Below are 12,357 nucleotides of genomic sequence, written 5' to 3' on the forward strand. Positions count from 1 at the left end.
CAATGTGAGCTGAAATCAGCGAAAATCAAACGAAAATCAAAATGAAAATCAACAAATGTAACTGAATGTTACCTAAAATTAATTGAAGAACACGAAAATATAAACAATAAACTCACCTTGAAAAAGAATTGATGAAGATTGAAGGAGTAATGATGAAAAATCAGAGAGAATGGCAGAGAGAAAGAGAGTAGAAAATAGAGAAATTGTGAGGAGAGAGAAAATAGCGCGTGAAAGAGGAAGGAGAAGATGGAAAAAACGCAGGAGTTTTGTTTGACCGGGATTTAATTGTGGCCGTTGGATGTAATTGATCCAACGGTTATAATTGTGGCCGTTGGATGTAATTGATCCAACGGTTATAATTAGTCCTCACATATAATAGGGTTCTCACATATGGGATGTGGTCTCATATGATCCCATTTCTATATATATATATATATATATATATATATATATATATATATATATATATATATATATATATATATATATATATTAAAACTCGGTAAGAATTGTAATTATGGCACGTGTCATGATTTTTGCCACGTGTCGTCATGACTTGATAAATGATGTGGGGTTATGTGACTCATGTCATATTAAAATCTATCATCAATGTTTCCTCACAAAAAATTTATGTTAATAAATTCTAAATTTTTAATTGAACTTATATATATATATATATATATATATATATATATATATATATATATATATATATATATATATATATATATCAAACTGATTTCAATATAATTCCATTCTTTCATTTTATTCATCCATAATTCATATAGGTTATATGTACTACATGTTTAAAATATGTAACACAAAAATATATAGCAATTTTAAAACCACAACATGTGGTTTCTTTGAAGAAATTTATAATGGTAGATAAAGATTCATGTAACAAATAAAACAAACTAATATGAAGTATAAAAGTTAGGTTATTGCAAATTTCATAATGAATTTTGAAAAATTCAATAATATTTTTTTAAATTATAAAACCACCAATATATTTCACTTTAATTTATTATAATTTTTTACATACAAAAAATGACTCGGGGCATCGCCCAGGCCTAAAACTAGTTATATACTTAAAGATGTACTACCTTCGTTAAATATTATGTGCAATTTTGAAATATTTTATATATCACAAATAATACCTCAAAGTTGCACATAACCATTAAACAAGGTAGTATATGATTAAATGTGTGCACTTTAAAATGAGCAACGAAAAAAAAAAAAAAAAAACTGCCAAATTTGTTTTTAAACACCTTTTCTAATAAGTTTCATACTAATGGAGTGTGTTTCCAATTGTAGGGAATTCTTCGCTTTTTTTTTTTTTTTTTTTTTTGTGTTCCACCTGGTCCACCCTTTGTGTTTTCAATTTTAGGGAATTCTTCGCTTTCTTATTCATTTCATGTGAGACTTAACTTACATACACCATCAAGTTGAGGGCCTGTTCATAGTTACTTATTTTCAGTTCAGTTCAGTTCAGCTCTTAATTTCCCTCTCTCATAAAATATTCATTTCAGCTTAGTTCAGTTCAGTTCAGTTACAATCAGTTCAGTTCAGTTCAGCTCCAATCAGTTCAGTTCAGTTCAGTTCAGCTCCAATCAGTTCAGTTCAGCTCAGTTCAGTAAATATGAACAGGCCCTGATTCTATAGTTTTAGTATTAGGAACATATGTTCTAAATAATGTCATTTAATTAATTTCTAAGATGACATACACAACTATATACAACATCAATATAAATCACATGAGGTACATAAGGCATGTTCCAATTTACTGAAAACAACTGAACAGAACTGACTGAATAGAGTTGAAATGAATTGTTTAAGAGAGAAGGAAATTATGAATAAAACTAAATTGAACTGATTGAAGCTAAACTGAATTGAAATTAAGTTAAACAGAACAGGGCCTATTTGCTAGTTAGGAGTTTATGACAAACTAAATTGATTTTTTTGGTGTTTAGAGAACCACTAGGGCTAGTAATGAAAATCGATCTTAATATCACATGGAAGCGGAAGGAGAGTTCTAATCATTTGATCTATCCCTCACTCTCACTAAATTGTTGAGAATATTAGAACATCAATAAGATAGGGACATTTAAAATGCTTTAAATATAAGAAGTATTTCACTTCGATTTTCCACTATTAAATTTTAAGTAACCATGTTAGTAGTGACGGACCTAGCGTTGGTCACGTTGGGTCATGTGACCTGGGGAATTTTTTTTTTTTTAAAAAAAAAAAAAAAAGAAAAAACAACAAAGCTATAAAAAGAAATGAAAGCATATAATTAGCTATTGTGCATTGGTGGTTCAATGATCTAACATTACTCTTTATATAGACAGTTGGCGCAGGTTCTAATCTTGAGACTAGCATTTTCGGAACTTGTTTTTTAAACTTGACAATTTATATAAGAGCAAGATTAGCCCTCAGGATGACATCATCATTTTTTGATTTTGTGATCTTAAGACAAGACTTTGTTTTTTTAATGCATTTAAGAAGCTAAATCTTAACAAAATCTGAAGTGGAGTCTTGAAAACTCAAGACTCAACTTAAGACTCAACTCTATATACTATACACAGTGTTTTCCCTATATATACATCAAAACACAGTGTTTTGATAATAAAATAAACCTTTTTTTTATTTCTTTAATACATTAAAATCTATGTACATTTCTTAAAAATAAAAAAAAAAAATTATGTATGTTGTTTTAAAAAAAAATGTATGTATATTGTTTCAAATTTTTTTTTTTTTTTTTTTTTTTTGTAGATATATACGTTGTTTTTAATTTTTTATATACAAAGATCATATTTTGTTTGTTTTATTTTATCTTAATTATGTACTTATCTTGTTGCAAAAAAAATAAAAATACATACCAACCATGATTCAACAACAATTATAAATTTAAATTATCTTGTATTTTAATTATCCTATTTTTTTGTTATTGTTTGTTGGTTTTTAATATTTATCATGTATGTACCTAGTCATAATAAAACTACACTATATATGTATTATTAAAGCTAAATATCCTATTGATTTTATTATCATTTATTTGACTTCTTTAAAAGCCTACTAAAAATATAAAGAACGTACAATATTATAGCTTTTTTTCTGAACATGATTTGGTTGAACATTTATGGAGTCATTTTGGGGGAAGTGATATTTAAATTCAGATCAATTTTACATTAGTCATTTTTATTTTACATTTACAACTATTTGATGCAATATGTGTATAGCAATTATAAAATGCATTTTTAAATCAATTAAATTCATGTAGTTCCATTATAATTGATTTTTTTTTCTTGATCTATTTTGCTATTATTTTTCAACTATGACATACATCTAAATTGGGTTAGAAATTGTTATCCCACTGTTTATTTATATCATATTAAAATTATATATGTATTTCAAAAAAAATATATATTGAAATATATATGTTAAAAGACAAAAAAAAAGTAATAAATAATTTTAAGAAATCTAAAATTAGTCTTAGGATTGAAGAGATAAATCTGATTGAGTCTTAAGCAGTCTTAACATAATTAAAATTAAAAAAAAAATATTTAATATAAAATCTGATGTGACAATTAATTAAAATCTTAAGACCGGACAGGACTAATCTTGCTCTAAGTAGCAATGTAGCATTATAAGATTAACTTGACAATTTATATAAGTAGAATTATAAGCTTTATAGACCATTATGGATTCATTTGTATGATTTCTTTGCTTCATTTATTCTTTATTATATATTTTTTTCTTTCCATAAAAAAAATAATCAAAGCATATACTATTAAGGAATAATTAGTAATTGTTATAATTCTAATTATTTTGTTTATTAGTTTTTTCTATTTTTACTCTAGTCAAGGATTATTGTCATTAGTTTTACCTTTTTTTCCTTAATCTATACTACGTCTAATTTTTAACACAATCATACTTTAAGTGATTTAATCTTAGCTATATTTTATTAATGCGATCCATGACGAGTAACCTAAATTCATTATATGAGCTATATCAATTAATTATATCAATAACTATTATTGGAACTGTGACTTAATTTTCAGAATGAAAAGGAAAAAAAAGTGTGATATAACGACAAGTTTCTTTAGTCCAAAATTCATCCTCCTCTTCCACAAAATCATCCTCTTCAATCACAAAATCATCCTCCACAAATTAAAATTCACCTCTTGAATCGATGGGTATGCGATTAATGGGTGACGGTGACCCAGTACCCATAAAATCCTAGACCCGCCACTGCATGTTGGAGTTATCAATTTTTGTCTTTATTTTTTAAGTTATAGGAATGACAAATATACCAAAAAAAAAAAAACGAAATAAGGTAATTCAATTAATAACATAAAATTACAAGTAACTGATGCATAAGTGACCATTTTATATTTATACTTTAAAGGAAAATTTGCGAAAAATCCTTTTATGAAAAAGGTGGCACAAAAAGTCCCCTTATTTTATTTTCCCTCCCTTATATCCCTACAACTCTTCTTACGTGACTAGTAGCTACCCATCAATGGCAGTTCATAGTGGAAGGAATTAATTGTGAAATTAGGGTTTAATAATGGCGAAATTAGGAAGAGATTAGGAAGTTAAGTGAGGAAGAATTGAAGATATGAGATTTATTTTATTATGAAATTAGGGTTTAATAATGGGGGAAAAGGGGAAAAATGACGAGGAAAAAGGGGAAAAAATATCATTTAAGTGGTCACGTTCTATGCACGTGACTTTTTTGGCCGGAAAAAACTATCAACGCCGGAGTTTGGTTAAAGGACCCTGCTCACAACCCAATGTCGATAAAAGGACCTTTTGTGCCACCTTTTTCATAAAAGGACATTTCTCACAAGGTCGACCACTTAGAAGGACCTTCCTTGTAAATTTCCCAACTTAAAAAGTATTATAACATTTTACAACAAAGAGTAGCTAAAAACATTAAACATATTGATTTCAGTAATATAATTGTAAAGTATTTTATTTATTTTAGTTTATTTTTTGACAAGAAAAAAAAAACTACTTGAAAATCTAGAACGAATACTATTGTTCACGACCACAGTAGCAAACCAATGAGCCGAAGCAACCCTAGATAGAGGAACCTTCCTAATACAACAGATCCATACTAAATTTGATTTACTATAAGTACTTTGATCAAAATAAATATCTATGTAAACCAAATTCATATAAAATTTTGTACTCTCAAATTTTTGAATAATTTTTACAAAGTATTGCACTATTATTATTATTATTATTATTATTATTATTATTATTATTATTATTATTATTATTATTATTAAACATATCCCAAGAGGCTACTCATTCATTAGTAGGGAGATCATAACCCAAAAAAGGAACAATACAATAATCAGGGAAATTCGACAACCAAACTCTATCCTTCGACACCCACGGAAAGCAGTGAGCTAACTTGTGCGCGACTTTATTCCCCTCCCCACTAGTAAAACACCACGAAACAAACTCGACGGAATGTATTACATGATAAATATCATCAAAAAATGAAGACTACTATCACCTCTCTCATGTGCCTTGATTGCATTCAAAACCCCTAAAAATCACTCTCCGCCACAAATTCTTCTCGCACCAAAATCAGCAGTAGCTTGTAAACCCAGCAGAATTGCCTTCGCTTCTGCTATGCTGGGCTTCCATTTGTCTTCGAGCATCCATGAGGCAGCCATCAGAGCTGCACCCTCCGCTCCCCGCAACACATCAGCACCCAGCCCCTTCCTCATTCCTCCATCGACATTCAGCTTCAGAAACCTAACTGGAGGTGGCTTCCAACGCTATTGCACCCTTCTACCCCCATAAGTCGTCCTTGACTCCTCCTTAGCAAGCTCACCCATGGTCTTCTTTTACATACTGCAACTATTTACTAGTGTTAGTGGATCAACTCAACCAAAAGTTTAAATTGATGATTAAGGCCCAAGAATATGTTTTATACTCCATCACGCCCCCTTATACGAGAGCCCGTTGGGATAGGAGTGTGGATGTAGCATGGGTCCCCCTCACACTCTGCGCTTAATATTCCACTTGAAAGTGGGGGGTGGATGAGATTCGAACCCGTGACCTTTGAGTCACGCTAGCTCCGATACCATGTTAGTGGACTAACTCAACCAAAAGCTTAAACTGATGATTGAGGCTTAGGAATATATTTTATACTCTATCACTTAGGATCACATCTATCCCTCACCCTTGAAAATCCAGCAATTTCTTGCATTCTAAATAGCCCAGCAAGCCGTGATAAACAAACCATGATCAGAACCAGGAAGAATTCAAGACATGACATTACCATGATCGGGTTTGGGTCGGGTTAACTTCAGATCGCTTCATGTTTGGTTCGGATACAATCACATCGGGTTCAAAACAGGTTTGACCGGGTTATTCTTCGGTTGAATGACTTTGGACCGGGTTGCACAAGTGGGTTCATTTAAAATATTTGTTTATTATATGAAAGATTCTCTTTTGTATTTTTATATTGTAAGAAAAGAACAAGTGGGGTGAAAGTGGAGTAGGTGAGGAGAAAGAAAATGTGGGATTTATTTATTTATTATTATTAGTAGTTCCATTTCATATTTAGTAACGTGTCAAGTATTCTGGGACGGATGAATATAGAAATTGTATCGAGTTTATGGAACGGATGGAGTACAACCTAAAACAAGAGATTAGGAAAAAAAGTTTTTAGGGTTTAGAAATGTAGAGGCTCTGATACCATGTCAATAATTGATTTTCCTTAGGGCTTGTTTACATTTACTGAACCGAGTTGAACTGAACTGAACTGATTGGAGCTAAACTGAACATAACTGAAATGAATATTTTATGAGAGAAGGAAATTAAGAGCTGAACTGAACTGAACTGAACTGAACTTAAATGATTGGAGCTTAACTGAACTGAATTGAATTAAACTGAACTAAAATTAAGCTGAAGTGAACAGGTCTTATTGTATATATTACTGTAAAAAGTTATGAGTAAGTATATATATACAACCTAAAACAAGAGTTTAGAGCTGATAACATTGGCTTGTTAGCTATACAATATTAGGCTTAACAAATCCATTATTTTCAGATTTTAATACTCCGTACTCTAAAAGTGAGGAATAAGGGTAAAAGATCTTTACCCTTAAAATGTTCCTAATATTGATCCCGTTAGGTATTCTCGTTTTTTTTAGGTTACGGGAAGGTATACTCATTTTCAATAAACCAAGGTTAGCTCATTGACGATACAACTACTACAAGGTTAGCTCATAAACCAAGGTTAGCTCATTGACAATACAACTAATACAAGGTAAGAGATTGATCAATCGGATACGAGTTAGTTTTCCAAATTCTCAAGAAACTATTTTTACAACTCCTTTTGCATGCCCCCGGTTTACAGTAATTTTATTGTACATCGAACATTTTTACGAAAAAGTGACCCTTTTTCTTTATAAAAGTGACCCTTTTTCTTTACAAAAGTGACCCTTTTTATTATAAAAGTGATTCATATTTTCACAAAAGTTACCCCTTTTTTACAAAAATGACCCTTTTTTTCCACAAAAGTGACCCTTTTTCTTCACAAAAGTGACCCTTTTTCTTCACAAAAGTGACCCTTTTTTTCACAAAAACAGAGTATTAAAATAAAAAAAATAAACACAAAATACAAAGGTTACCCCAATGGCTCTACTTTCATCCCGTATCTTTATCTCTCCTCAAAACTAAACATTTCCACCATTAACAAACCTTCAAATTCTCTCTCCTCCATCAAAACCTCAACCCCCTTCTCCCTCTCCGTTACCAACTGCAAGCCCTCATATTTTTCCCTTCATAGTTGTCGTCATCGTCACCTCTGCCGCCATAGTCATCACCACCTCCGCCGCTGCCATGTTTGCCACCATCAAAGTAGATGAGGCGAAATGATAAAAACCCACAATAAGGTATATATGCAATTGGGGTCGAGGTATTCGGAGTTGTTGTAATTCCGGACTTCAAACTCGACAAATCGGGGGATGGGGGGAGGTCAGAAGCGCAGGAATCAGGGGATTGGGATGGTTAGCAAGGTCGAAATCGGAGGGGGACGCCGGATTCTTAGGAGAAGCTAAGGGAGTGGCGACAGGAGTGGTGGTTTGGCAGTTGTTGGTTGTCCCAACTTCCGCCATTCACTAATTTACTGAACACCGGCTTTTTTTAAAAATTTGTGCTATTTTTAACAGTTAGCGCTTATGAATAGTGCTACCCCTCATAAAGAGGAGAGAGAGTATCTAGATAAAAAAAAAAAGAGGTGGTCGGAGAGGTAGGGCGTTGGGAGGGGTTTGACCTCTCTTGAGTGCTGACCACTTCTCACATTTTACAGATGACTTCTCTTCCTTTTTTGTACTCCGTATTTAATTAACCAAATTTCTTCTTTCTTTCGTTATTTTCTCTCTCCTACCAACCACCTTCTTCCTGTCTGTCCTAATTATCAAATCAAATTTCCTATAAAATTCTCCATTTTCTCATTTACAGGTTTATCCACTTTTCCATTACCTCATTTCCAGACTTATTTTTTTTTTCTTTCTTCTAGAAAAACACACATTCATTTTTCTGGGTATTTTCTTCTAAATTTCAACAATTTTTTTGATTAATTATTGGGGGGAAGAATTCCAGGTTGTATTTTTGAGATCCGCATTTTTTTTCTTGTACAAATATTCTTCATTCTTAATTTCATTCAATTTCCTTTGCTTCCCTTCAAAATCATTATAAATTATTTTACCGGGAATTTCTTATAATTCAAAACCCTTTTAAATTGATCGAATTCATATCTTTCTGGGTTTTCAAGTTTCTGAATTGGGGTTTTTTGTTAGATCATTTTGACCCTAAATTGTTGAATTTTTCTGGGATAAGTTGCAATTTTTCTGGGTATTTCTAATTTCGTTGATCATAAATGGGGAATTGCTGTATTAGGCCAAATGGGGGTGAAGAAGTTGAGAAAAAGAGAGGGAAAAAAACGAGGGAAAACCCTTTTGCAACTGAATACAAATATGGAGGTTCAAAATTGGTAGTTTTGAAAGAACCAACAGGAAATAATATTGAGGAGAATTATGAACTAGGTAGAGAACTTGGTAGAGGTGAATTTGGTATTACATATTTATGTACTGATAAATTAACTGCTGAAGTTTATGCTTGTAAAAAGATATCGAAAAAGAAGCTTAGAACTGCAATTGATATTGAGGATGTTAGGAGGGAAGTTGAGATTATGAGGCATATGCCTAAACACCCTAATATTGTGACCCTTAAGGATACTTATGAGGATGATTATGCTGTCCATTTAGTCATGGAATTGTGTGAAGGAGGCGAGTTGTTTGATCGAATCGTTTCGAGGGGGCATTATACCGAAAGGGCGGCTGCTATTGTTTTGAAAACCATTGTTGAAGTAGTTCAGGTGAAAATTTGTTGCAACTTTGAATTTTATGTTATGGTGTTTTGAATTTTGATCATGGTATATTGTATGTTTTCTTTTATGTATTTGTGAGCTAGGAATTTGATCTTTTATTGGTAGTTTAGACTTGTTCAAATTTGGTTTAGAATAAATAACATGCTGCATATATATGTTGATTATGGTTTTTGATGAGCTAAAATTCAAGTAAAAATGAAGAATGTTTCATGTTAAAAATAGTTGACTAATCTTGATGAATTGACAACTATGATGCTTGTACAATCTATGTAATGTCTAATTGTTTATCAATGTGTTTTGATCACTCGATCATCTAGTTTGAAGACTTCCTGTTTAGAATTATTAGACTTTTGAAGTTTAGAGGACTTCTTGATTAAGTTGACCATCATGTGTATCGAGTTTTTGAAGTCTTATTTCAATCAGTATGTGAGATAGAAAGAAAGAAAGTTTTGTGGTTTTGTAATTTGTAGTAATTTCTTACTGCATTTTCTATTGATCATCACGTGGATTGACCTCTTGAATTTGGCTAATTGGTTATCAACTCTAATATGTTTATGATGTGTATATCAGGCATGCCACAAGCACGGTGTGATGCATCGTGACCTGAAACCTGAGAACTTCCTTTTCGGAAATAAGAAGGAAACAGCCCCTCTGAAAGCAATAGACTTTGGGCTCTCAGTATTTTTCACTCCTGGAGAAAGATTTAACGAAATCGTGGGGAGCCCGTACTATATGGCCCCTGAAGTTCTTAAAAGGAATTACGGCCCTGAAGTAGATATTTGGAGTGCCGGAGTTATCCTTTACATTTTGCTATGTGGTGTTCCACCTTTTTGGGCAGGTTGGAAACATAATTGACACTCAATTTTCTTATTTCAAGCTTATAACTACCATAGGAAATTGTCTAAATTTTTTTGTGTTAATTTTGTTGTTTACCAGAAACTGAGCAAGGAGTAGCACAAGCAATTATTAGGTCTGTATTAGATTTCAAGAGAGATCCTTGGCCTAGAGTTTCTGATAATGCAAAAGATCTTGTGAAAAAGATGCTTGACCCTGATCCTGCTCGCCGACTTACTGCTCAGCAAGTTTTAGGTAATGTCTCAAATCCATTCTTATTCATCTAAAACATGTTTCTTCTTAATGCCTTGCACATATTAGCTAGCTACATATAAATCTTTCAATTGAGATCAATGTGATAACTTAAGCCTTTGCTATTCTTGTTGCAGATCATCCTTGGTTGCAGAACATCAAAAAGGCACCTAATGTTTCTTTGGGTGAAACAGTGAAAGCTAGACTTAAACAGTTTTCTGTGATGAATAAGCTCAAGAAAAGAGCACTAAGGGTAATGCTTCTACTGATTGAAACCTGGAATTTCACATATTTGATCAAGATTCTTTCTTAAGACATTTGTGTGTATATTAACTGATAAAATTACTGAATAATTACAGGTTATTGCCGAGCATCTGTCAGTGGAGGAAGTTGCCGGAATCAAGGAAGGATTTGCATTGATGGACACTGGGAAGAGGGGGAAGATTGGAATTGATGAATTAAAATCCGGATTGCATAAGCTTGGTCATCAGATCTCAGAAGCGGATCTCCACATTCTAATGGATGCTGTAAGTACTGTTAACTCTTTTTGCTAAAAATTTTTTGCCTAATTGATAACCTTGCACCATGCATGCATTTCTCTTGACGCTGTAAAATTTTGCTTCAGAAGCAATTTTAGACCCAACACTTCAGTTACAACTAATACATCTGAAATTTCCCATATTTATGCAACATTTATAAATCGTTGGCATGAATTCTTTTCTAAGATTTTTAACATGTTGAGAATAACATACACTCCACTAGTCCACTCCCCACTCACAAGGTTTCTTCTAATTAGATAATCATGCAAATCATGTTATTGCTATACTCATTAGACAATTATCATGAATATCATGCAGGGTGATGTAGATAAAGATGGATTCTTGAATTATGGAGAGTTTGTAGCAATAGCTGTTCATCTAAGGAAAATGGGCAATGATGAGCATTTGCAGAAAGCTTTCTTATTTTTTGATCAAAATAAAAATGGGTATATCGAGATAGAGGAGTTGAGGCATTCTCTAGCTGACGAACTTGATGACAATAGCGAAGAAGTTATAAATGCCATTATGAGAGACGTCGATACAGATAAGGTTTGTAAATTTGTTCTATCTTTTTAGTATGTAGAAAGCAGCAACAACATGAATATGCTTAATCAGTAAGAATCTTTGGTAATCTTTTGTTGCCATGAATGTAGGATGGACGAATAAGTTATGAAGAGTTTGCTGCAATGATGAAAGCCGGAACAGATTGGAGGAAAGCCTCAAGGCAGTATTCACGAGAACGATTCAATAATCTCAGCTTGAAATTAATTAAGGATGGTTCATTGCAATCGGCTAATGAGGGAAGATAACCCTTGGTGTGGTTATTAGAAGAGATTTTGGTTTTCTTCAAGTTCTTTCATTCTTGTTAGTGTTGTTTTGCTTTCATGAATTGAGATTCCCCTCTGTTTTTTGAAGATCGCGATAAGCCCTTATGAAGCCTAGCTAGGGCGTGCCTGACATACAAAACATATGTTTTGGTGTTCTCATTTTTTTGTGGAAGAGAATATGGAGTGAGCGTTTTTCTTCTTCTTTTCCCCATTTTTCTTGTAAGGGAGGAGGGGGGAGATTGTGCTGAAAGTGATACATGCAAATTCGAAAAAAAAATCTCCAATTTTCGGTGTAAATACATGTAATTTTCTCAAAAATCACAAATCTTAAATTCATAATCCTTATTTTTACAGGTTAAATGATACTCGTATTTATTGTCACATACTTGTGTAGATGTTCTAGTTATATAGAAATGTCAATTATATCATATTTAATTAGATTTGATGAAGCAATCTAACAGAAAATCTTCAGCAACACAAGACCT

The 12,357-nt window shown here is 32.3% G+C and overlaps 1 protein-coding gene across 1 annotated transcript; it reads left to right on the forward strand.

Annotated features, from left to right (window-relative positions):
• The first annotated feature begins 8,281 nt into the window (after nt 1-8,281).
• Nucleotides 8,282-12,071, forward strand: LOC145632242 (calcium-dependent protein kinase 32-like). Its single transcript, XM_081684567.1, has 7 exons — nt 8,282-9,408; nt 9,991-10,258; nt 10,357-10,509; nt 10,644-10,759; nt 10,866-11,033; nt 11,364-11,594; nt 11,699-12,071. The coding sequence occupies exons 1-7, from the start codon at nt 8,911-8,913 to the stop codon at nt 11,852-11,854; spliced, it is 1,590 nt and encodes a 529-aa protein (XP_081540693.1). The 5' UTR covers nt 8,282-8,910; the 3' UTR covers nt 11,855-12,071.
• The last annotated feature ends 286 nt before the right edge of the window (nt 12,072-12,357 follow it).

This window comes from Chenopodium album, chromosome 5, assembly GCF_948465745.1.
Source record: "Chenopodium album chromosome 5, dcCheAlbu1.1, whole genome shotgun sequence".
In the NCBI taxonomy this organism is placed as follows: Eukaryota; Viridiplantae; Streptophyta; class Magnoliopsida; order Caryophyllales; family Amaranthaceae; genus Chenopodium; species Chenopodium album.

What these genes read in the sequence shown, in the direction of transcription:
- LOC145632242 (XM_081684567.1), top strand. Translation starts at nt 8,911, where the DNA reads ATGGGGAATTGCTGTATTAGGCCAAATGGGGGTGAAGAAGTTGAGAAA. An exon ending in TGTTCCACCTTTTTGGGCAG is followed by an intron (nt 10,259 to 10,356) that starts GTTGGAAACATA and finishes GTTGTTTACCAG; the next exon opens with AAACTGAGCAAGGAGTAGCA. An exon ending in TCCACATTCTAATGGATGCT is followed by an intron (nt 11,034 to 11,363) that starts GTAAGTACTGTT and finishes AATATCATGCAG; the next exon opens with GGTGATGTAGATAAAGATGG.